At 41.1% G+C, this 25,870-nt stretch overlaps 2 protein-coding genes across 6 annotated transcripts in view; one reads left to right on the top strand and one right to left on the bottom strand.

The window, feature by feature from the left end:
• Positions 1 to 352: 352 nt before the first annotated feature.
• Positions 353 to 22,376, bottom strand: LOC110488322 (DEP domain-containing mTOR-interacting protein). 4 transcript variants are annotated; one of them, XM_021560521.3, is made up of 6 exons: positions 22,245 to 22,376; positions 18,205 to 18,284; positions 2,269 to 2,400; positions 2,072 to 2,142; positions 1,816 to 1,920; positions 353 to 1,635 (listed from the first exon to the last, which is right to left on the bottom strand). In XM_021560521.3, exons 3-6 carry the CDS (start codon positions 2,375 to 2,377, stop codon positions 1,507 to 1,509), a joined length of 414 nt encoding a protein of 137 aa, XP_021416196.1. In that variant the 5' UTR covers positions 2,378 to 2,400; positions 18,205 to 18,284; positions 22,245 to 22,376; the 3' UTR covers positions 353 to 1,506. The 4 variants fall into 4 exon arrangements, with proteins under 4 accessions (XP_021416196.1, XP_021416197.1, XP_021416199.1 ...); XM_021560522.3 differs by having other exon boundaries at positions 22,176 to 22,327; XM_021560524.3 differs by lacking the exon at positions 22,245 to 22,376 and adding an exon at positions 20,049 to 20,178.
• LOC110488321 (autotaxin) overlaps positions 20,392 to 25,870 on the top strand; it is a 33,998-nt gene continuing 28,519 nt past the window's right edge. For both annotated transcript variants that reach the window (XM_090228434.1, XM_036970677.2), the window contains exons 1-9: positions 20,392 to 20,886; positions 22,322 to 22,427; positions 22,870 to 23,025; positions 23,581 to 23,706; positions 24,138 to 24,198; positions 24,471 to 24,568; positions 24,980 to 25,059; positions 25,268 to 25,387; positions 25,624 to 25,679. In XM_090228434.1, coding sequence (XP_090084560.1) covers positions 20,869 to 20,886; positions 22,322 to 22,427; positions 22,870 to 23,025; positions 23,581 to 23,706; positions 24,138 to 24,198; positions 24,471 to 24,568; positions 24,980 to 25,059; positions 25,268 to 25,387; positions 25,624 to 25,679 — 821 coding nt within the window. In that variant the 5' untranslated portion in view covers positions 20,392 to 20,868. The remainder of the gene's footprint in view (positions 20,887 to 22,321; positions 22,428 to 22,869; positions 23,026 to 23,580; positions 23,707 to 24,137; positions 24,199 to 24,470; positions 24,569 to 24,979; positions 25,060 to 25,267; positions 25,388 to 25,623; positions 25,680 to 25,870) is intronic.

Genomic DNA, 25,870 nt, shown 5'->3' with positions numbered 1-25,870 from the left:
ATGTTGTTCCTTATACTATAGTTCATTATGTAATCTATGATATTATAGCACCATGCTCTCATTGACCAGATATTATGTCCACTTAATCTATGAATGCCAATGTGATCCTGTCGATCTTGATCTTCAAGGTCATTTCTTATTTTATTGCAGTTTAAAGTACCTGTCATGGTTCAATACATGCTGTTACTTTATTGCCATTAGATTGAAGCAGAGTAAAAATTCTAGCCATAATCTTGATGTAGCTAAAATAATTTGCTTCATTTGATGTGATTCCTTTTTTTTAATAAGATTATAAAATGTATTATTTGCAAGTGATGAATTATATCATAAACATTGATACATTGAAATACACATTTGCTAATATTTTGAATTGAATTACTTTATTTTATTAATTCATTGGCTAATTGAAATATTTACACACTAATCAAACACTAACACAAATGTAGATACTCCTTGCTGGCCTGCCTGCACTAATACCCTCTAAAGATCAGTTGATCATAGCAAATGTATAGGGTCCGGCTACAGTGTATGGCTATATACAAGTACACATCCTTTAGTGCTTTTGGTCCTTCATACCTTATGTTGGACCATGTGATCATGCATTACACTTGAAGTATTCTACAAAATGCACAATATCACTGCTATAACCTATCTATTTCACTTTGACATAATACATTCATTTGTTGTTTTAAAAAAAAGAAGGATTAACATATTGATAGGCTACTACTGACTGATTATTTTAACTTTTGTCAGTATTGTGGATTTCCAAAAACATTGCAATGGAATCAGATTTGTTTTAATTTGATTTGAGAAACCGAGATGACATTCAAGCCTTTTTATGCAGCTAGGCAGTATGTGGTCTGCAGTTTGACAGTATTGTGCTATTTCCAGGCCAATATAAGTAGAATGTTTAAATTGCTCCTGCTACCAAACTTAAGAATTCAATGCCAAACATATTCAAAGCAAAATACCAAGCTAATTCAACAAAACAACTTATATTTAAAAACACCTCTGCCATGTCAGAAAGCATGGAGTTGTTTACAATATGTGCCACATCACTTATCAACAACACCCTAAATACTAGTCTTTCTAGGAAGGAACCCTCTATTGGAGCATAGGAGGGAGTGGATGGAAAAGCAAACAGCAGGGGATGAGTAGGCAATGAGTAGGCGAACAGGTCAAAAGTCTAAACCGCCTCAAGAGAACAAAAGCACAAGCTGGAACCATGTTAACCACGGAACACTGGTCAGTCTTGGACTGATGATGTAAACACACGTCTTCACAGTGGGGCCCATCAGGTTTCTGTGGGGTCGCTGTTTCTGTGACCCTCGTCTCAGGTCGATGATGTAGCTAAGTCCATTTGGCTCCATATCAAGGTCATAAGGTTTCTATGGATTTATTTGGGCCAATACAGTCCACATTCTTACTCTACGTTTCCCGCGCCAAGAGCCAATGGGTGACTGAGACCTTAAATTGACTGTAACCGAATACAATACAACCTCATCCTCAACAATCAGACTCCTCCATAATCTCCATGACCACGGTTCGTTTTCCAGTGAGGATGAGGTTTCTGACCATCTTGTAGTCCAGAGACAGGACGTTCAGACCATTGACAGAGACCACAAACTGGCGCACCTGGAAAACAGACTTTGGTCAAATATTGTACGTACTGAATATAATTTATGAGAGCTGCATATAGCAGAGGAAGACGTTTATTGCGTACCCATCTAACAATATTGATTTGACAAAGCTATCAACCTGGAGGTTCTGGAGCTGCTCTTTACACTACATGTCCCACAATGCCATGGTACTCACCTTCACTCCTACTGCTGCTGCAGGCCCACTGGGGTCCACTGCCTGGATGTGACATGGCCTACTCCCCCTGACCACAAATCCCCAACCCACCGCATCACCCACAATCTGGAGATAGATTGATCAGATTACTTAAAAAGAAAATAGTCAGTAAAATCACAAATATAATGTACTCATGAAAAAGGTTATGGATTTGAATGATATTTGGTTGAGTTTCATGCTTTTGGCATGAATAAGAGATAACACTGTGGTAACGTACTGTAAATGTCCTCTTTATGTATGGGCCTCCTGGTCTCTGCAGCTCCTCTGGACTCACTTGTCTCTTCAGCACTGTCAATGGAACAAACACTTAATCAGCAGGTTCTCAGTGTAATCATGAACAGTGGTGTTTATATTGAATCTGTACAGTAGATTGGACGTGATAGAGCTTTAGATGAAGACCAAAGAGACTCTTACCTGATTTGGGGTTTGACAGCACAGGTGAGGTAGGGGTAAGCGTGGGGCCTCTGTTATAATACCCACTGTTGCCACTACTAAGACTGTTATCATGCGCCCCAGACACCATCTTTCTTTCCTTGGATGGAGTGACTGAGAAGAGAAGAAGAATATATAGAGATATCGCACAGAGAGAACATATACATGTTGTATAATTGCGAGTGATTGACAAAGTGTACTGAGAGGAAAAAGCACTAATAACGAAAGGAAGCCATGTTATTCATTCTGAAATTTCATACACACATTCAGAACTGTTTACTGTGCTGTAGTATCTATAGTAGAACACATCAAACACACACCACACACCCCCCCCCTCCCCCCGCCTCCCATTTCATATTTGAGTGTTTTGAAAGAACTAAGCGTCTGCTGTTAATCAAATATAGCCACACAATGTGCTGTATCAACACTCCCTGACCTGATTGATATCACAATAACACTTCCTGACAAGCTAATATTTATGTACCAGCCTATCCATGTAGCTATGGATACTGCACTTAGCTACATAACAATCACCAGCATACCATTATGATGGCACATAAAGTAAAGGTAGAATTCACCCCCCGTCAAACTCAATGCGATAATGCTTTCATCTATGTTCTGCATCTCTTCTACATTATAGTTTAATATAATCTATCATTTGTCATCAATAAAATTGTTCTCAATCTCTCCAAAATAACAAATAAATGTGATCATTTAAAAATACTTAGTAGAGCCCAAGTACAAGTGAAAACAGTTCCACATTTACTTGTGGACAAATTCAATATGCCTAAAATCAACACTTTTCACATATTTGCCTCACATAATAAAAGTAGCCCTTACCAGCTGTCCGAGGTCCCATAATACAATTAAATTCACTTCAAAGGTTTGCCAGCCAAAGTGCCAAGTAACTTGGAAAGTTGCTGTCTAATATTTCTGATGCTGCAGTCAGCTATGGTGCTCCGGTGTAAATGTTAAATGTTAACCCCCAGAAAGAGTAAACAGTCTAGGCTTGCTGGGAGGGAGGGAGAGGGAGGGAGGAGTTGAGGGATGCCTTGTTGCCAGGCTATCCCAGGGTAGGAGATAAGAGCTGAGAAAGGCATTGGGATCACTAATGCTCTAATGGAGGTAGGGACAGACACAGTGGAGTTTTCCACTGGTCACTGTGGTCAGGCAAGATGGAGTGGAATGACCGGACATTCTCTGTTACACATACGCACACATAAACACACACATTCTCTGTCATGGTATATGGATGAGAGACGTGGACAGCAGGAAGGTTCAACATTATCAACAACAACAACATCCACAATGACAAATAGACAAACAAACTGCTGATAATGGCCTAGTGATAATGGCATTCTGTGAGATAAATCAAGAACATTCCTAGCTGTTGTCAGCATGAGGTATTTGCTTCTACAAATACAACATTCAACATATTTACCCAATTATATAAAAGGCCTATATAATAGCATTGGTCATTTGAAAACAAAGAAGCTATCAGAAATTTAAGAGCAGTAGCAAATAGAACATAATAGGATCAAACATACTTGTTTCTAGAAACAAAAGTGTCCATGAGTTTGCTGGCTGTCATTGAGGTCAATGAACCTGTTCAACCCCTTTTAAAACAATATGATACAGTGATTTTACTGTATAGTTTACTATCACTGTCCTAGATTATGTGAACTATATCCAAGAGAAAGTTTATTGTATAATTCAATGACAAACCAAGATGATCATCAAACCAAGATGATCATTGACCACACACCAACACTGAGTGCACCCTAATCCGTAGTATAACATTAATGACCTCTATCCTGCAATAGCAATGTCTCTTTCCTCTCACATTGCTAAAAGGTAGAGACATACATCAAATCAAATGTCATTTGTCACATGCGCCGAATACAACATGCTTACTTACAAGCCCTTAACCAACAATGCAGTTCAAGAAATAGAGTTAAGAAAATATTTATTAAATTAAAAAAAAAAAGTTTTTTAAATATCAAATCAAAAAGTAACACAATAAAATGACATCAAAATAACGAGGCTATATACCAAGTAAATGTGCGTGGGTACAGGTTAATCTGTAAAGTGACTATACATAGATAATAAACAGTGAGTAACAACAGTGTAAAAACAAAGGGGGGGGGGGGGGGGGGTCATTTGAGTAATTGTTCAGCAGTCTTATGGTTTGGGGGTAGAAGCTGTTAAGGAGCCTTTTTGGTCTTAGACTTGGCGCTCCGGTACCGCTTGCCGTGCGGTAGCAGAGAGAACAGTCTATGACTTGGGTGACTGGAGTCTTTGACAATTTTTTGGGCCTTCCTCTGACATCGCCTAGTATATAGGTCCTGGATGTCTGGAAGCTTGGCCACAGTGATGTACTGGGTCGTACGCACTACCCTCTGTAGCGCTTTACGGTCAGATGCCGAGCAGTTGCCATACCAGGTGGTGATGCAACCGGTCAGGATGCTCTTGATCAGGCCTGGGCAACTCCAATCATCGGGGGCCTGATTGGTGTCACACTTTTTCCCCAGCCCCAGCTAACACACCTGATTCCAATAATCAACTAACCATGATCTTCAGTTAAAAATTCTATAAGTTTAAAGCAGGTGTGTTTGCTAGGGATGGGGGAAAAGTATGACACCAATCAAGCCCCCAATGACTGTAATTGCCCAGGCCTGCTCTTGATGGTGCAGTTGTAGAACTTTTTGAGGATCTGGGGACCCATACCAAATATTTTCAGTCTCCCGAAGGGGAAAAGGTGTTGTCGTGCCCTCTTCACAACTGTCTTGGTGTGTTTGGACCATGATAGTTTGTTGGTGATGTGGACACCAAGGAACTTGAAACTCTCAATCAGCTCCACTTCAGCCCCGTCAATGTTAATGGGGCCTATTCGGCCCTCCTTTCCTATAGAACACAATCAGCTCCTTTGTCTTGCTCACATTGAGGGAGAGGTTGTTGTCCTGGCACCCCACTGTTTAGAGATGAGTCATGATCAATAGGCCGATAAAGTCTGATATGGATGACACACTGCCTCTGGTATTTAGAAAACATACAGCTCAATAACTTTATATAGGCCTTATCTTACATACAGATGTACGATCTTCATTTGATCACTATTCTGTTGCCTCAGTAGAAAATGCAAACTTGTAGGCTATTCAAGATTTCAAAAAGCTTCTAAAGTTTGCAATTTCCACTTTAAAATGTCAGACTTGATTTGTCCTAATGAAAAATGCATCAACCCCTACAAAAACCTGTCCATGAATTATAATCCACATAATGATTGACATTTCTTGTTGCTGCAGGATTATTTTCCTTCTGTAACAAACTAGCACAAATTAAGCTCCTACATCTGTAGACTTAGGGCTCAATTCAATAAAACCCACATGTAGCGCAAAGCTCTTTCCCATATGTCTACAAATAAAATAACAGCATATTCCTGGATATTATACTACTAATACTAACAGTTAGGCTCTGTTCAAAGATAGATGCCTCCGGAATTCCAGAAAAGGTAGTGTGTGAGTCACATAAGGCCACTGTTATATAAAGTGCAGTAAGCTGTAAAGTATGTACTATGCTGTATGTGGACTAACGTCCTTCAAGGCATGTCACCGCATGTCAAGATGACCATAAAAGCCTGCACTGAACAGTGACAAAAATATAGACGATAAGCTAAGTTTAGAGAATTGCAAGATGACAGTACAGTCAACATGATAGTATTACCACGACTGTTTATCAGCACATGTAATACATTTGAACCACAAATGTAGTTTAATTTGTCCTTGCTTTGTATCATGTGTAACAGAGTCCACCCTTTCTATTGGCCCACATGATAGCAATAGCAGGCACACAGTGTCATTTCAGTCCTTTTTTTTTTACATTTGCCATTTAAAGTCAGTTGACAGATGGTTGAAGGAATGAGACACTTTCCAAGAGACAATGGTTGGTCAGCTGGATGTAGTGTTGCAGTGCAGGGCTTGAGCAAAAGTGTTAACAATACCAGGGTTGGTGACCACTGTTACGGTGCTTTTTGTATTAGCCCCATGTGGCTCACTTGGTAGAGCATGGTACTTGCAATGCCAGGGTTGTGGGTTTGATTCCCATGGGGGACCAGTAGAAAAATGTATGCACACAAGTAAGTTTCTCTGGATAAGTGTCTGCTAAATTACTAAAATGGACATGTATTATAGATAACATTGCCATCTACTGGCCATAGACAGACTAACAGTGACTACCAAACCACAACCATTTTGTTGATCATGATTATCGAGGACATCTAAATTTGTTTCTAACAATGGACAAGTTAAATAACAAGCAGTCCTGATCCAGCCAGACGTATATTTGTAGTCGTACAGCAACAGTGCTGTAACAAAGAGCATATGACCGACCGTAGGTTACACAGAAGTAGAAATTACGACAGTACCACTATTCACCAGCAGAGACAGTAGGTTTCAGCATGAGGAGTTCAAGAGTCCCAATGCAGATGGTAGTAGATCATACTGTATTTTTCTTTAAATTCAAATCAATGTCAGATTTGACTTGGTAAATTAGTTTCAAAAATACCTATTTTTAATCAAGCTGTCGACGCTACAGCACCAAAGTGCAAATTTGTTTAAAACGGCAATTTGCAGTTCCTACATTTTTTGACTTAAAAATTGATGATACAGTTGAAATCAGAAGTTTACATACACCTTAGCCAAATACATTTAAACTCAGTTTTTCACAATTCCTGACATTTAATCCTAGTAAAAATTCCCTGTCTTAGGTCAATTAGGATCACCACTTTATCTTAAGAATGTGAAATGTCAAAATAATAGTACAGAGAATAATTTATTTAAGCTTTTATTTCTTTCATCACATTCCAGTGGGTCAGAAGTTTACATACACTTAATTAGAATTTGGTAGCATTGCCTTTAAATTGTTTAACTAAATTGTTTTGGGTAGCCTTCCACAAGCTTCCCACAATACGTTGGGTGTCACGCCCTGACCATAGTTTGCTTTGTATGTTTCTATTTTTTATTTGGTCAGGGTGTGATCTGAGTGGGCATTCTATGTTGTATGTCTAGCTTGTCTGTTTCTGTGTTTGGCCTGATATGGTTCTCAATCAGAGGCAGGTGTTAGTCGTTGTCTCTGATTGGGAACCATATTTAGGTAGCCTGTTTTGTCATTGTGGGTGATTGTCTATGTTAGTTGCTTGTGTTAGCACATTTTGGTATACAGCTTCACGGTCGGTTTTTCGTTTATTGGTTTGTGTTCAGTGCTTTCTTTAATTAAAATATCATCATGAACACATACCATGCTGCATTTTGGTCAGCTTCTTAAGACGTTCGTGACATTGGGTGAATTTTGGCCCATTCCTCATGACAGAGCTGGTGTAAATGAGTCAGGTTTGTAGGCCTCCTTGATTGCACACTTTTTCAGATCTGCCCACAAATTTTCTATGGGATTGAGGCCAGGGCTTTGTGATGGCCACTCCAATACTTTGTTGTCTTTAAGCCATTTTGCCACACCTTTGGAAGTATGCTTGGGGTCATTGTCCATTTGATGGCATAGCAGTCAGATGTCTTTTGTCCTTGTTTCCTGTATATATATTTATAACTTTCTTCCCATACCTTTTTATATATATTTTTTTCTTTTCCGTAAACTCATCTTCAAAACACTCTCCTGCAACCCGTCTCACCAATTTATATAAAAAAGAAAAAATATTATTTACCTCATCTGTAATCCTCCACAGAAGCTAGCCAGAAGCTAGTTAGTTTCTTTACTGGCTAATCATTACTATTCCGCTAACCACGGTTTGGTCATCAGCTATCCTTTAGCTTAAATCTATCGCCAGTTTTGTGCGGCGCAGCTCGGACCGGAACTTACCGGACCTATTTTTCTCTCCATGTCCCCGGATTTCAACCGCAAGCTCTGGACATTTATATCTGGATCTCGCAGCTAGCTAGCTGCTATCCGTGTTCCGATTCCGGAGCAAACATCAATTATTCTGGAGCTAGCCAGCTGAAGTGTTCCATCAGTCACTCCTGGGTTACAATCACCTATCCGGACCTGTTTTACTGCCAACGCGGAGCCCCACCGGGCCTTCACAACTGGACTACGGATGTTATTATGCAGCTGGCTCCTCCATCACGACGTTACCTGAACGCACATCTGCGGTCCGCTAATCGTTAGTTGTCTTAGCAGCCGATAGCAGCCGATATCTGAATACACCTATCGGACAATTATTTAATTTTTTTCTTCTTGGGCCTCTTTTTTTTTTTTTGTGAATTGGATTGATCCCCTCTACCACACGGAACCACACTAATCCTACCGACGGAAACGCATGAGGTGGCAAAAAACAGACCTCCATCCTATGCTAGCTTGCTACCGATGGCCCGGCTAGCTGTCTGAATCACTGTGACCCCAACCAACCTCACTACTCACTGGACCCTTTTGATCACTCGACTAGGCATGTGTAACGGATGTGAAACGGCTAGCTTAGTTAGCGTGGGCGCTAAATAGCGTTTCAATCAGTGACGTCACTTGCTCTGAGACCTTGAAGTAGTAGTTCCCCTTGCTCTGCAAGAGCCGCGGCTTTTGTGGAGCGATGGGGAACGATGCTTCGAGGGTGACTGTTGATGTGTGCAGAAGGTCCCTGGTTCGCGCCCGGGTATGGGCGAGGGGACGGTTTAAATTTGTACTGTTACACATGCCTCTCCTTAATGTCAATATGCCTTGTCCATTGCTGTTCTGGTTAGTGTTTATTGGCTTATTTCACTGTAGAGCCTCTAGTCCTGCCCACTATACCTTATCCAACCTATTAGTTCCACCACCCACACATGCGATGACATCTCCTGGTTTCAATGATGTTTCTAGAGATAATATCTCATCACTCAATACCTAGGTTTACCTCCACTGTATTCACAACCTACCATACCTTTGTCTGTACATTATACCTTGAAGCTATTTTATTGCCCCCAGAAACCTCCTTTTACGCTCTGTTCCAGACGTTCTAGACGACCAATTCTCATTGCTTTTAGCCGTACTCTTATCCTACTCCTCCTCTTTTCCTCTGGTGATGTAGAGGTGAATCCAGGTCCTGCAGTGCCTAGCTCCACTCCTATTCCCCAGGACTTCTGTAACTGTAATAGCCTTGGTTTCATGCATGTTAACATTAGAAGCCTCTTCCCTAAGTTTGTTTTATTCACTGCTTTAGCACACTCTGCCAACCCGGATGTTCTAGCTGTTTCTGAATCCTGGCTTAGGAAGACCACAAAATTCTGACATTTTCATCCCTAATTACAACATTTTCAGACAATATAGAACTGCCAAAGGGGGCGGTGTTAGCCTGAAGAGTTCTGTCCTACTATCCAGGTCTGTACCCAAACAATTTGAACTTCTACTTTTAAAAATCCACCTCTCTAAAAACAAGTCTCTCACTGTTGCCGTCTGCTATAGACCACCCTCTGCCCCCAGCTGTGCTCTGGACACCATATGTGAACTGATTGCCCCCATCTATCTTCAGAGCTCGTGCTGCTAGGCGACCTAAACTGGAACATGCTTAACACCCCAGCAAACCTACAATCTAAGCTTGATGCCCTCAATCTCACACAAATGATCAATGAACCTACCAGGTACCTCCCCAAAGCCATAAACACGGGCACCCTCATAGATATCATCCTAACCAACTTGCCCTCTAAATACACCTCTGTCTTCAACCAAGATCTCAGCGATCACTGCCTCATTGCCTGCATCCGTAATGGGTCAGCGGTCAAACGACCTCCACTCATCACTGTCAAACGCTCCCTGAAACACTTCAGCGAGCAGGCCTTTCTAATCGACCTGGCCGGGGTATCCTGGAAAGATATTGATCTCATCCCGTCAGTAGAGGATGCCTGGTTATTTTTTTAAATGCCTTCCTAACCATCTTAAATAAGCATGTCCCATTCAAGAAATTTAGAACCAGGAACAGATATAGCCCTTGGTTCTCCCCAGACCTGACTGCCCTTAACCAACACAAAAACATCCTATGGCATTCTGCATTAGCATCGAACAGCCCCCGTGATATGCAGCATTTCAGGGAAGCTAGAAACCATTATACACAGGCAGTTAGAAAAGCCAAGGCTAGCTTTTCAAGCAGAAATTTGCTTCCTGCAACACTAACTAACTGTAAAGTGTCCCAGAACTTGGAGAATAAGAACTTCTCCTCCCTGCTGCCCACTGCACTGAAGATAGGAAACACTGTCACCACTGATAAATCCGCTATAATTGAGAATTTCAATAAGCAGTTTTCTACGGCTGGCCATGCTTTCCACCTGGCTATCCCTACCCCGGTCAACAGCACTGCACCCTGAAAGAGCGGCAAAATCTGGACCCCTACAAATCACCCGGGCTAGACAATCTGGACCCTTTATTTCTAAAATGATCTGCCAAAATTGTTGCCCCCCCTATTACTAGCCTGTTCAACCTCTCTTTCGTGTCGTCTGAGATTCCCAAAGATTGGAAAGCAGCTGCGGTCATCCCCCTTTTCAAAGGGGGGGAAACTCTTGACCCAAACTGCTACAGACCTATATCTATCCTACCCTGCCTTTCTAAGGTCTTCGAAAGCCAAGTCAACAAACAGATTACAGGCCATTTCGAATCTCACCATACCCTCTCTGCTATGCAATCTGGTTTCAGAGCTGGTCATGGGTGCACCTCAGCCACACTCAAGGTCCTAAACGATATCTTAACCGCCATCGATAAGAAACATTACTGTGCAGCTGTATTCATTGATCTGGCCAAGGCTTTCGACTCGGTCAATCACCACATCCTCATCGGCAGACTGGACAGCCTTGGTTTCTCAAATGATTGCCTCGCCTGGTTCACCAACTACTTCTCTGATAGATTTCAGTGTGTCAAATCGGAGGGTCTGCTGTCCGGACCTCTGGCAGTCTATGTGGGTGCCACAGGGTTCAATTCTTGGACCGACTATTCTCTGTATACATCAATGATGTCGCTCTTGCTGCTGGTGAGTCTCTGATGCACCTCTACGCAGACAACACCATTCTGTATACTTCTGGCCCTTCTTTGGACACTGTTAACAACCCTCCAGGCAAGCTTCAATGCCATACGACTCTCCTTCTGTGGCCTCCAATTGCTCTTAAATACAAGTAAAACTAAATGCATGCTCTTCAACCGATCGCTGCCTGCACCTGCCCGCCTGTCCAACATCACTACTCTAGACGGCTCTGACTTAGAATACGTGGACAACTACAAATACCTAGGTGTCTGGTTAGACTGTAAACTCTCCTTCCAGACCCACATCAAACATCTCCAATCCAAAGTTACATCTAGAATTGGCTTCCTATTTCGCAACAAAGCCTCCTTCACTTATGCTGCCAAACATACCCTTGTAAAACCGACTATCCTACCGATCCTTGACTTCGGCGATATCATTTACAAAATAGTCTCCAACACTCTACTCAACAAATTGGATGCAGTCTATCACAGTGCCATCCATTTTGTCACCAAAGCCCCATATACTACCCACCATTGCGACCTGTACGCTCTCGTTGGCTGGCCCTAGCTTCATACTCGTCGCCAAACCCACTGGCTCCATGTCATGCGAACGTGTTTCCACTGCTCCAGATGGCAGCGAGTTTTACACCACTCCAGCCGGCTCTTGGCATTGCCTATGGTGATCTTAGGTTTGTGTGGGGCTGCTCGGCCATGGAAACCCATTTCATTAAGCTCCCGACAAACAGTTATTGTGCTGACATTGCTTCCAGAAGCAGTTTGGAACTCGGTAGTGAGTGTTGCAACCGAGGACAGACCATTTTTATGTGCTACACGCTCTTGGTGGTCCCATTCTGTGAGCTTGTGTGGACTATCACCTTATGGCTGAGCCATTGTTGCTCCTAGACGTTTCCACTTCAAAATAATAGCATTTACAGTTGACCGGTGCTGCTCGAGCAGGACACAATATTGACGAACAGACTTGTTGGAAAAGTGGCATCCTATTACGGTGCCACATTGAAAGTTACTGAGCGAGTCAGTAAGGCCATTCTACTGCCAATGTTTGTCTATGGAGATTGCATGGCTGTGTGCTCAATTTTATACACTTATCATCAACGGGTTTGGCTAAAATAGCCGAATACACTCATTTGAGAAAGTGTCCACCTACACTATACTGTCTATACAAAAGTATGTATCAGATTGTGTTTGCTTGCTGACTAACATTAAATGTTAACATATTGATGTGAACTCGTCATCAGCTATTTAAATGAACAGTTAAACCAGAGAGGTTTCAAACTCTTTGGCTTAACAAACTAATTGGGAATTCAGGAATGTGTAAATTATAAAGCCATGAACCATTTTTAAATACTGAATAGGAACCTAGAGGAGGACAGAAAATAGGGTGTGCTGTTTCCTTAAATACAGATACTGTATTGCAAAACAGTGTTTTTATCCAGATACTGTATTTAAGGAAAGGGTGAATACCTAGTCAGTTGTACAACTGAAATGTGTTATCTGCATTTAACCCAACCCCTTTGAATTAGAGAGGTGCGGGGGGCTGCCTTTATCGACATCCACGTCTTCGGCGCCCAGGGAACAGGTTAACTGCCTTGCTCCAGGGCAGAACAACAGATTTTTACCTTGTCAGCTCAGGAACTCAATCCAGCAAACTTTCAGTTATTGGCCCAATGCTCTAACGACTAGGCTACCATATTTAGTGACAAGACATGATATTTATTCAGTATAGATTCATATTTTTCCATATGGGAAAAACATCAGTTTAGATTAATCTATACTGAATAAATATCATGTCTCATCACTAAATATGGTAGCCTAGTGGTTAGAGCGAATATATGTGTGTTTTATTCCATTTAAATAGAGGAATGTTCCTCCCCTTCCTCCAATGACATTCAAGTTCCTAAAAACTGATACAGTATAACATATTTTTTAATCCCACAAATGGTTAAGATTAGAATTGGCAGTAGGGTTATGTGATTTTAGATATGTGGTTAAGGGACCCTCTTCTACTATGTACCTTGAGCATCACAAAGCACAAAAGTGCAAACATATCCCATGGCATCATGAATGTGGTAGTTTTGAAGGGCATTAGAGGACAAACCTTACGTACAGTAGTTCTTGTGCTTTTACCCATTACCAATCCATAGAAAGGTCATTTGGGGGAAGCATGTTTGGCATACCTTTGAAGTCTGTATCCAAAATGACTACTGAGAAATAATTAATTCAATTGGGGAAATTAGTAACATTTTGGCCTTCATCGTTGTAGTGTCTAAAGGAAGGACTGGGTAAGGCCAAAATGTAACAAATTTCCCAAATTCAATAATTATTTGGGAAACAGATTTCAAAGGTACACCAAACATCCTTCCCCAAAATGACCTTTCTATGGATTTCATTTCTTGAATATCCAAAACAAAGTAAAAATCTTTGGGCCAATCTCATATGGAATCACCTGATGAACAATACTAATTCCATGCTGAAACATGTCTTTTGAAGCTGCTTATTGTGCAGAGCATAGAGACAGCCTCAAACCTGTCAGCCTTTCAAGGAGCAAACTGCCAACGCTCACAATTCTCAAACTTGTGAACTATGGCTTGGCTTTCAAAATACAATACATGAATAATACCCCTCAACTGGCCTCTCAGCATGCAGTACAAGAAGTTCAAATATGTTTTTTTTAGTTACATTACATCGTTTGAACTACAGTTGAAGTTGGAAGTTTACATACACCTTAGCCAAATACATTTAAAATCAAATCAAATTTATTTATATAGCCCTTCGTACATCAGCTGATATCTCAAAGTGCTGTACAGAAACCCAGCCTAAAACCCCAACCGCAAGCAATGCAGGTGTAGAAGCACGGTGGCTAGGAAAAACTCCCTAGAAAGGCCAAAACCTAGGAAGAAACCTAGAGAGGAACCAGGCTATGTGGGGTGGCCAGTCCTCTTCTGGCTGTGCCAGGTGGAGATTCTAACAGAACATGGCCAAGATGTTCAAATGTTCAAAAATGACCAGCATGGTCGAATAATAATAAGGCAGAACAGTTGAAACTGGAGCAGCAGCACGGCCAGGTGGACTGGGGACAGCAAGAAGTCATCATGTCAGGTAGTCCTGAGGCATGGTCCTAGGGCTCAGGTCCTCCGAGAGAGAGAAAGAAAGAGAGAAGGAGAGAATTAGAGAACGCACACTTAGATTCACACAGGACACCGAATAGGACAGGAGAAGTACTCCAGATATAACAAACTGACCCAAGCCCCCCGACACATAAACTACTGCAGCATAAATACTGGAGGCTGAGACAGGAGGGGTCAGGAGACACTGTGGCCCCATCCGAGGACACCCCCGGACAGGGCCAAACAGGAAGGATATAACCCCACCCACTTTGCCAAAGCACAGCCCCCACACCACTAGAGGGATATCTTCAACCACCAACCTACCATCCTGAGACAAGGCTGAGTATAGCCCACAAAGATCTCCGCCACGGCACAACCCAAGGGGGGCGCCAACCCAGACAGGATGACCACATCAGTGAATCAACCCACTCAGGTGACGCACCCCTTCCAGGGACGGCATGAGAGAGCCCCAGTAAGCCAGTGACTCAGCCCCTGTAGTAGGGTAGAGGCAGAGAATCCCAGTGGAAAGAGGGGAACCGGCCAGGCAGAGACAGCAAGGGCGGTTCGTTGCTCCAGAGCCTTTCCGTTCACCTTCCCACTCCTGGGCCAGACTACACTCAATCATATGACCCACTGAAGAGATGAGTCTTCAGTAAAGACTTAAAGGTTGAGACCGAGTTTGCGTCTCTGACATGGGTAGGCAGACCGTTCCATAAAAATGGAGCTCTATAGGAGAAAGCCCTGCCTCCAGCTGTTTGCTTAGAAATTCTAGGGACAATTAGGAGGCCTGCGTCTTGTGACCGTAGCGTACGTGTAGGTATGTACGGCAGGACCAAATTAGAGAGATAGGTAGGAGCAAGCCCATGTAATGCTTTGTAGGTTAGCAGTAAAACCTTGAAATCATCCCTTGCTTTGACAGGAAGCCAGTGTAGGGAGGCTAGCACTCGAGTAATATGATCACATTTTTTGGTTCTAGTCAGGATTCTAGCAGCCGTATTTAGCACTAACTGAAGTTTATTTAGTGCTTTATCCGGGTAGCCGGAAAGTAGAGCATTGCAGCAGTCTAACCTAGAAGTGACAAAAGCATGGATAAATTTTTCTGCATCATTTTTGGACAGACATTTTCTGATTTTTGCAATGTTACGTAGATGGAAAAAAGCTGTCCTTGAAATGGTCTTGATATGTTCTTCAAAAGAGAGATCAGGGTCCAGAGTAACGCCGAGGTCCTTCACAGTTTTATTTGAGACGACTGTACAACCATTAAGACTAATTGTCAGATCCAACAGAATATCTCTTTGTTTCTTGGGACCTAGAACAAGCATCTCTGTTTTGTCCGAATTTAAAAGTAGAAAGTTTGCAGCCTTATGTCTGAAACACAGGCTTCCAGGAAGGGCAATTTTGGGGCTTCACCATGTTTCATCGAACTGTACAGCTGTGTGTCATCTGCATAGCAGTGAAAGTTAACATTATGTTTCCGAATGACATCACCAAGAGGTAAAATATATAGTGAAAACAATAGTGGTCCCAAATCGTAACCTTGAGGAACACCAAAATGTACAGTTGATTTGTCAGAGGACAAACCATCCACAGAGACAAACTGATATGATACTGATGAGACTGATACTTATATTTTTCTTTCATCAGACCAGAGGACATTTCTCCAAAAAATATGATCTTTGTCCCCATGTGCAGTTGCAAACCGTAGTCTGGCTTTTTTATGGCAGTTTTGGAGCAGTGGCTTCTTCCTTGCCTTTCAGGTTCTGTCGATATGGGACTTGTTTTACTGTGGATATAGATACTTTTGTACCTGTTTCCTCCAGCATCTTCACAAGGTCCTTTGCTGTTGTTCTGAGATTGATTTGCATTTTTTGCACCAGAGTACGTTCATCTCTAGGAGACAGAACGCACTTCCTTCCTGAGCGGTATGAAGACTGCGTGGTCCCATGGTCTTCATACTTGCGTACTATTGTTTGTACAGATGAGCGTGGTACATTCAGACGTTTGGAAATTGTTCCCAAGGATGAACCAGAATGGTGGAGGTCTACAATTTTTTTCTAAGGTTTTGGCTGATTTCTTTTGATTTTCCCATGATGTCAAGCAAAGAGGCACTGATTTTGAAGGTAGGCCTTGAAATACATCCACAGATACACCTGCAATTGACTCAAATGATGTCAATTAGCCTATCAAAAGCTTCTAAAACCATGACATAATTTTCAGGAATTCTCCAAGCTGTTTAAAGGCACAATTAACTTAGTGTATGTAAACTTCTGACCCACTGGAATTGTGATACAGTGAATTATAAGTGAAATAATTTATCTGTAAACAATTGTTGGAAAAATTACTTGTGTCATGCACAAAGTAGATGTCCTAACTGACTTGCCAAAACTATAGTTTGTTAACAAGAAATTTGCGGAGTGGTTGAAAAACGAGTTTTAATGACTCCAACCTAAGTGTATGTAAACTTCTGACTTCAACTGTAGGTCAATGGTCTTACATTAGTGGGCTGTGTGGTCAAAATTCTACACAACTCGCCACTACACACTGAGCAATAAACAACATGAATAAGGTAAAACAGTCAAATATTACATCTGTCCATAGGCTATGTGATATTAGTATTATGAGGAACAACTCTACTGGCGCTCTGGTTTTTGTGTCACTGTTTCTTTGGACGAATCACAATTTTGTATGAGTGTACCTACACCTGGCTGGCATCTTTTGGATTTTGGAAAAAGGAGAGGTTCATTTGGCTCTTAGACTTGGCCGAGGCTTTAAGAAGGGAGGGGATGTTGATTTGTCTGCTACCGACTTGTCCACCGTGGTTCTGCCACTTGTACTAGGCGAAACATCTCAGCCTTTCCCCGCAGGCCCAAATCTAGAAGCTGGCGGGAAGCTAGCAGTCAAGCAAGATTTGGTTCTTTTATATGATTAGTCTCCTGTAAAATTTACATGGAATATATATTCCAAGAAAAGGGTAACATACACAAATATACAATGCTGTCTTTAAAGGGACAGTCCACTTCGAAATCATAACGTTTGCAGACCTCAAAAGTAGTCTCATTATGATTCCAATGTTTGCGTAGATCCAGCTACATTCCCCCCAAAAAATAGATGGATAAGCACCAAATAAAATCATATATTTTCCATTCACTTTAACTGAGGCATTTGGACTTAGCTGAACTGTCTGGTTGACCTTTGCTGGGATTAGCTGACAGACACCATCATTGTCAGAAAGAAACCCAATGGCATCAATAAGGTACACTGGCTAATAAAGATCAGAGAAATGCCTCATAGACTGACAAGGAATCTTTACGTTGTTACAGGTGAACACTGTGTGTGTGTGTGGTAGGGCAAATATTTACAAACTTTGTCCAAAGTGCAGTGGTGTGCTCTTGCACATTGTTTGAGAGCAATGTCAGCACAAGCTTATTTGAGTATACTCTTGACCTGACTTCCTATAACCATATTACTTTCAATTTTATTCCTGGGCAATTCTTAATATGTTCAATTAATCTAGAGTAGCAACAATGTTTCCTTTTAGGTCTGTCATAGTGGGTGACACTTTTGACTGTACAAAGACTGAAGCACGGTGGGTCTTGAGCAATACTGCATGTTGAGCAGTGATAAACTCACAAATTCATAATATTCTTCTTTGTCTAATGTATTTTCTTTAACCATTTCAACTTGTGGTGTGTATCTGGAGTTAGACAAAATAAACTCCAGGGCTCTTACATGCAGGATTCTCTGGTCAAAAATTGCAAGATAGCGTTGTTAGAAACCATATCCAATAAGTGTCCTTATAGTAAAGTTAACCAACCAGAGCCTGAGGGGGAACGAGACTGTGTCCAATCCAAGACAGTCTGTCATTTTAGTCCGTGTCGGAAGTTGAATGAAGCCCTTTTTCAGAGAGAGAGAGAGAGAAAGAGAGAGAGAGAAAGAAAGAAAATTTTTAATTAATCTGGTTCCCAGGTGACATGGAAGTTGAAACCCTATCCAATCCAACTTCCTGTAGGATCAGAGAGGTAAGCATAGCTCCATGTAGCAGAGGTTCACGGTCCAATCAAATTGTTCCATGGCCATGCCAGATAATGCTCCAGAGGCCTAATAGCTTAATTAGACAGGACAAGCTTTAAGTCTTAATGCTGTGTCATTCAACAGCTACCCATGACTCCCTAAGCCTCCAACGGCTGAATAAAAAAACATTGATTCATAAATATTTCAGAACATCAGTGTACATTTTAGGGAGTGGATGCCCTCAAGCAAAGGTTGTCCTGATTAGTTTCAAAACAGTAAAGCAGTGACAGAGAGGCTCCTGTAAAGAGCTTGACTGCCATAAAAATACAGATTTCAGAGTATTGGTAACATTGCCGTCTTTATAATTCTGTGAATCAGAGCCCCTGCGAAATGAATGGAATATAACATTGTGTACTGTACTGTATATCAGCATGCACTGAAAGATGCCCCTGTGGGCGGGTTGAACCCTCTATACTTCTGGGACAGCCTTGAGAGGAGCATTGAGTAACTGTTCCCTTTGCATTGTGACATCCCCCTTTGACTCAGTAAACAGAACAGAATGATCGGTAAACTATACAGAATGGGGAGTATTTGTTGTAGTAAATGAAATCAGGGCCTCATACCTAAAAAGGTATGTGTTACCCTGTCAACATCACACAGGCAATTACAAAGGGCAAGTGAAGTTCTTTTCCATGCATTTTCAAAACATATTTCAATAAGGTGTCAATTTCAAGTCAAATCCCTAGCATCACAAGTAGAGGTCGACAAGGGGACACATGCCATATCTGACATATAGTAGAGGCCTAGCTGTTATCTGAATCACTCTGTGCGATCACCTCCCATGCAAGGGTGTAGATATTTTGAGGGTTATATGGAGAGGTATTTTGAAAACACAGTATAAGTGGAAGGATAAGTGAAAGGCCCCCCATCATGAAAACAGCTTACTTCCTGCATTTCAACACATTTTGCCATGGGGCAGTTTAATAATGCTATTCTACACATTGTGTCATGAATCTGAGAGACAATTTTGCAGTTTTAAAGCAAATTCTGGGGCAGGGATTAAAATCTTCTGTTTTATAGCTCATCTCATGCTATTCTTCCCATGTTGCCAAGAGGATGAGGGGAAATGTTGCAGTTTTAAAGTAACTGTCCAGTGAAAATCTCACTTTTAGAAGTTAATATTCTATAACTCATACCCAAGTAATGTTGTTGACTCATCCTATACTCATATTTGTGGCCACAGCATAAATAGGAGAAAAAAACTCTTTAAAAAACCCACCTCAAACTTGTATCTCAAACATGCTGTTAAAAAATACTTGCTATTTCCTTATAGAGGAGGATGATCTGGCCAATCACCGTTCTACTCGCAGGAATATTTTGTATGACCGGTATACGCTCACACCATTCTGTTGTTGGGATACGCCCACACCATTCCAACACAGAAAAGCTGCTGTAATTAATTATAGGTCATATTTCATAGAAATCTGCAAACACTGGACAGTTACTTTAAAGGTTGACAAAAACGCAAAAATAACCGCTTTAAACTGTATAACTGATCAATGCACCACCATACCAGGTAATTTAATGCTTAAAAATCTAAATAAATGAATGAATAAGATATTTGGCAACAGAAGTGCCATTTCTTACCAATCTCTACAGCTTCCGTCCAAAAACAAATCCTGTGAAATGACATCAAGACATACTGGAGGAGTTACTGGCTAGCTACAAGTTGCTAGCTTAGTTAACAAACTAACTACGTTGGAGCCCAAAGTAAACTGTTAAAGCAAATTTCCCGCAATTCTATAAATGTTGACATTGCTAATGACATGTCCCTATACTATCTGGGTTGTTCTGACCTCCAAGGGGCTCCCAACCCCCCCCCCCCCTAAATAATGTAGGATATATCATTGGGGGGAGGGGGGGGGGGCAGTCGACCTTTTCAGAATATTGGGGGGGGGAGCACCTTGGAGGTCAGAACAACCCAGATAGTATAGGGACATGTCATTGTCAACATGTATGGCAATTTCATCTATGCTCCCAAGGCCTTTTCCAAGCAAGTTCTTGGGGTGGTGTTTTCTCAAATTTGGCAGCTACATGATTTTACAGCTGTCATTTCAACATAAACTGTAGTAGAGAAAGTTGTTTTTATAAAAACCCACCCCCTTCTCTCTCTGAGCGCCTCTCTCTACCCTCTCCCTCTGTCATTGCGCGAGTCGAGTGAACCCACAGTTTAGTGCTGACTATGGTTTACAGAACATCTGCCAGCAGCACCCTTGTACCACAGTGCAGCTGTCACCATTTCTTAATCCGCTGTGGTTTGCAGCAAAAAGCAAATTGAGCAAGACAACTCAACAGCGCTGAACCCCTGTGCCCTGGTCATCGATTCAGAACGGTCAGGGGTGGACTTTGCCCACAATTTTTGGACTCTTTTGGGGAATGCTAAAGAGGAGGATACGCTATTTGGAACATGTTACTGGGAAAATTGGTACGGTAAAGTTGTTGCATAATTGTTGTATTCTGAAATGTAGTCTTGAAATTCTTGGATTTCTTTTGGACAACCTGACAAAATGCAAAATGCGTCCTTGCAACATATTGATAGGTGTAGGGAAGAAATTGTACTTTGAATCTTATTGACAGGCGTCCAGATCTTGCAAGATGGCTATTAGTAAACGTATGTAATTATTCATCCTATTCATTAATATATTGTCTTCAACGAAAATAAACAATTAATTAATAGCCTAATTGTCGGTAGGCTACGCCTAATTGTCGATAGGCTACAGTCTGTAAATAGTGGCACACGCACTTGTTTACCCGGGCAAGTAAACAAGCTAATTGGCTAATGATTAATATTTTGAACAGTCATGTACTGTAAGGCTCCATTCTGTTCTGTGACGAATTGTTCTTCATTCCTTTTAAATGGTGCCAGCTATTATTTGAACGTTTCAACGTTTCAACGGAATAGGCAGGCCTGTGTCAGATGTATCAGTTTAACTGCAACAGTTCGGATGAACTTGAAACAATATTATCGCAAATGAGTGACAGGAATCGTCAGTTCAGATTGATTAACCTATAATTAATCACATTCATTTAAGTCTTCTCTTAATTTACTTAAATATCAGCATCTTATTTATTTATCCCCACCAGAAAATGTCACAGATAAAAATATTTGTTTCAATAGCCCAGTAAAAAATAAATAATAATCTAAATAAATACACCTGGTGGTCTATACGGGGATCAAAGTGCCTCGTTCAAAATACAAGAACATGGGGGTAGTTTTTAAAAAGCAACATTTGTGTAGGAAATATTTTGCCATGATAATTAAGTTTTTATACGTAAATTCAGATTTTCTGTTCTCCATTAGGAAAACAAACCTCTCTTCAAACTGCGTCAATCCGTGGGCTGTTTATGGAATAACAAAAGACAACCACTTGTTGTGATGAATTTAAAGGAGTATTTCAAGCTAAAAAAATATTATGTTCCTCTCTTCAATGATTGTTGAATCACATTTCAAGCTGAACACATACAGTACATACTCTAGTAACAAAATATTTGTCAAAATGATGGTGCTATGGTTAGACAAGAGTCAAATATAGGCTGTAGGTCAAATAGTTATTAGCCTATTTGAGGTGCACTTGATTTTGCTGTAAATGTGCACTTTTGGGACTATTCCATTGGTTACATTTTACAGTGTAAGATAAATCATGCTCAGCTTGAGTATTTGAATGTAGTTGACATCGACCAGTATACAAATATCTAAGTTGTCACAGTACCTACCTATAACTGGTACTTTCGCACTAGTAGAAAATTATTTTTGGAACTGTTTGAATTCATCAGGTGGAATACCTCATGGTCTAGGCTTGACTCCTTGATTCTGATGTTGAATGAACAGCTTTAGGATGACATCTATCTCTTCTTCTCAGTTAGTTGTTCTCTTCGCACTCCTTACCGGATCCGGTGTTAGTGTGGCATATGTCTTTCAAGCAAGTCGACCTGGAGAAGATGCAGGATCTCCGCCACAAACCAAAAGTGAGAAATTCATCTCTGTGTTGACATCTGGCCTGTCCTGCCCTGACACTCAATTGGCTAATAATGCTTTTATTACAGTGGAGTAAAATAGAGAATAATATAACTGTTTTGTCCCTTCAAAGATGGAAACTGTTCTTTGGCATCACCACTGTTCATTTTCTTCCATATTGCACCTTTTTTCTGGAACTGTAGTAACCCAATATTTAAGATTGACGTTTCATTTTCTGCAGCTTGATCGCCTTTAGCCTTTGTCTTGTCATAATTCCATAGCTTATTATGTGCAACACACAAGCTGTGTTTACCAGGCTACATTTTCAATGCACTGACTTATTTTCTAGTGAATGTGGTATCCATACGAGGACACGTCCATGGAAGTTGAGTCAGAGTCACTTGGAGTTGGCGTGTCTCTTTAGCATTGTGTAATGGTGTTCTCTTGTCCCAGCTATCTCAGACTCCCTGTGGGTTAGCTCAGCAGGATCATGTAAGGGCAGATGTTTCGAATTGGAAGAAGCTTTACCGCCAGGTTGCAGATGTGACAACTTGTGCAAAACCTACTACAGCTGCTGCTCAGATTTCGATGAGCACTGTTTAAAAACAGGTTTGTGTACCAGCTTGTCTTTGAACTATTTTCTCTTACGGTGTCTCTTACTGTGGTGCCATGGTATAATTGCACAATAGGCCCGAGGGGTTGTGCTATATGGCCGTATACCACTAACACCCAAAGTGCATTATTGCTATTATACCATGGCTACGGGCTGTTCTTAAGCGTCACGCAACAAAGAGTGCCTGTTTACAGCCCTTAGCCGTGGTATATTGGCCGTATACCACAAACACCCGAGGTGCCTTAATGCTATTATAAACTGGTTACCAACGTAATTATAGCAGTACAAATGCATGTTTACCCATGGTATACGGTCTGATGTAGCATGGCTTTTAGCCAATCAGCATTCAGGGCTCGAACCACCAAGTTTACAATCCCCAATATGAACAGATTATAACCATCCACTACTGTTGAAAATAATTCAACCAAATTAAACAATGGCTGATATTGAATTTGCTTTCTGATTGATTTGTGTCCATGAGTCATGACTAGTCCTGTTGTAGCTAGTTGTTGATGCTGAATACAGACTCTTATGTCCCTTCCCTGGTGCAGCGGGTGGCTTTGAGTGCAGTGAAGATCGCTGTGGGGAGATGAGGAATGATGAACATGCATGCCACTGCTCAGAAGATTGTCTGAAGAAAGGAGACTGCTGCACCAACTACAAAGCCCTCTGCAAAGGTACACACTCAAACTTGGGATGTCTGAAAGGCTGTTGAAGAAAGTTAATTTAGGTCAGTTCATTCCATATTGAGACCCAAATGGGAAGGCAGTTGGTTAGAAGGTGACATAGGATGTGGGCTTTGGGTTCTTGTCTTGCATCTTCCTTTGGACAGAAGTGCATTAGCTTCACATATGTTGTTTGCTCTAAAATGAACCGATAAAAAGTGCAAACTGTGAGTAACTTTCACATTCTTCATGGTATACATGTATTATATGTATCATCCTCATACTCTGACAACCCTTGCTAATCTGCATACTTTCGAAATGAAGAAGTGAAACTTTGCAACAAGCAGTGTGAAGAAAATTCTTATTTTGAATCAAATTCCAATGTACCAGTAACAGACTTTTACTAGATCATGTGTTAGACTTTTCAAATTCTCCTGTTGCAGGAGACACTAAATGGGTGGATGGTGAATGTGAGGACATCACAGGCCCTGAATGTCCTGCAGGGTAAGTTTGAATCAAAAACTCAAGAATGTTTTCTTATTAGTTATGATTTTATCCTCAGAAACAGCGACAATGGCTTCATTATCTGGGGAAAGTGGCAGCAGTTGAGCAGTCACCTCCAACTTGGACTGGAACCAGTAGCCCTGTTGGCACTTTTTGACCTAACACTGCTAGGCCATATGGTTCCCATATAATTTGTGTAAACTAAAGAAGTGACATCTTATCAACATTTAATTTTCCATGACAGCTTTTGAGTATTTGATCATTCTTCACAGTTTTATCCGTCCTCCTCTGATCATGCTGTCGGTGGATGGGTTCCGGGCATCCTATATGAAGAAGGGCAAAGCGGTGATCCCCAACATGGAGAAACTGAGTAAGTCACTCCCACTCACATCCTGACACTAGATAGGCCATACTGTAGCTAATGGCATTGAAGGCAGAAAGGCATTTTAATTAAAATTAAAATGTTTTAAAAAAAGTTTCATTTGGTAGCCACTAGCAACTTGCATGTCAATCACATTTAATTTGTAAAGTCGTTTTTACGTTAGCAGTTGTCACAAAGTACCTTACAGTACCCAGTCTAAAACCCCAAAGAACAAGCCATGCAGAGGCAGAAGCACAGTGGCTAGGAAAAACTCCCTAGAAGGCAATAGGGTCTCTAGGGGGGAAAAAACCAGCTACTCTACTCTATTATGTTTTAGATCAGAATGGATGTGTTTAGTTATCATGCAGTGTGATGAAATATTATAGGCTACTGATCATTGGCTAATTTATTTCCATATAGGAACATGTGGCACTCATGCACCCTACATGCGACCAGTGTACCCCTCCAAAACTTTCCCCAATTTGTATACTCTTGCCACGGTATGTTTACTTATTCCGATGCATGTCCATATGAATTTACACTGTTTTATTGAAACTTGAAATAAAATAGGTTTTCAATTAGATGGTTTCCAATACATGTCCATGTACAGTGTAAAAACATGTAACGACATTATAATAACACTGCAACAACTTTTAAACCGATCAATGATGTTTCTCTCATAACTCTGTGAGTTGTGATGTTTTCAAGGGGCTTTATCCTGAGTCTCATGGAATAGTGGGAAACTCGATGCACGACCCCGTGTTTGACGCCAACTTCCACTTGAGGGGGAGGGAGAAACTGAACCACCGCTGGTGGGGTGGCCAACCTGTGAGTGTATAGATACTGTCCAATTCTTCACACTTACACGGTTTTTTAAACTTAGGGAAATACACCATTACGTTTGCAGGAGCACAATGACATTTATAGTGTAAGAAAGCAACTTGGAGCAGTATCAAGTGGTTAGGAATGGATAAGATAATAAGTGAATGGATTTGTTGCATACTGTATGCCTCATGTTTTATATCTGTGCTTGGAACAATGCTTGTTTCCCTGTATGTCTGTAGATCTGGATCACTGCAGAGAAGCAAGGGGTGAAGGCAGGCACCTTCTTCTGGCCATGGTGTGTTAACTCTCTTAGTCAATTACTTTATGTTTTTTTGACTGTCAGTTTTGCCATTTATGAATGTGTTATTCAGTGCGTTTCTATGGGCTATAGCAGTAAAGGCCAAATTCGATATTGTATCAAATCATTTTTATATATATTTTTTATACCTAAAGGAGTCCTAATATTCCAAATCAAATAGCTAAAGG

This window comes from Oncorhynchus mykiss, chromosome 30 (assembly GCF_057628025.1).
Source record: "Oncorhynchus mykiss isolate SJ-2025 chromosome 30, ASM5762802v1, whole genome shotgun sequence".
NCBI lineage: Eukaryota > Metazoa > Chordata > Actinopteri > Salmoniformes > Salmonidae > Oncorhynchus > Oncorhynchus mykiss.
This window is presented reverse-complemented; position numbering and strand designations above follow the sequence as displayed.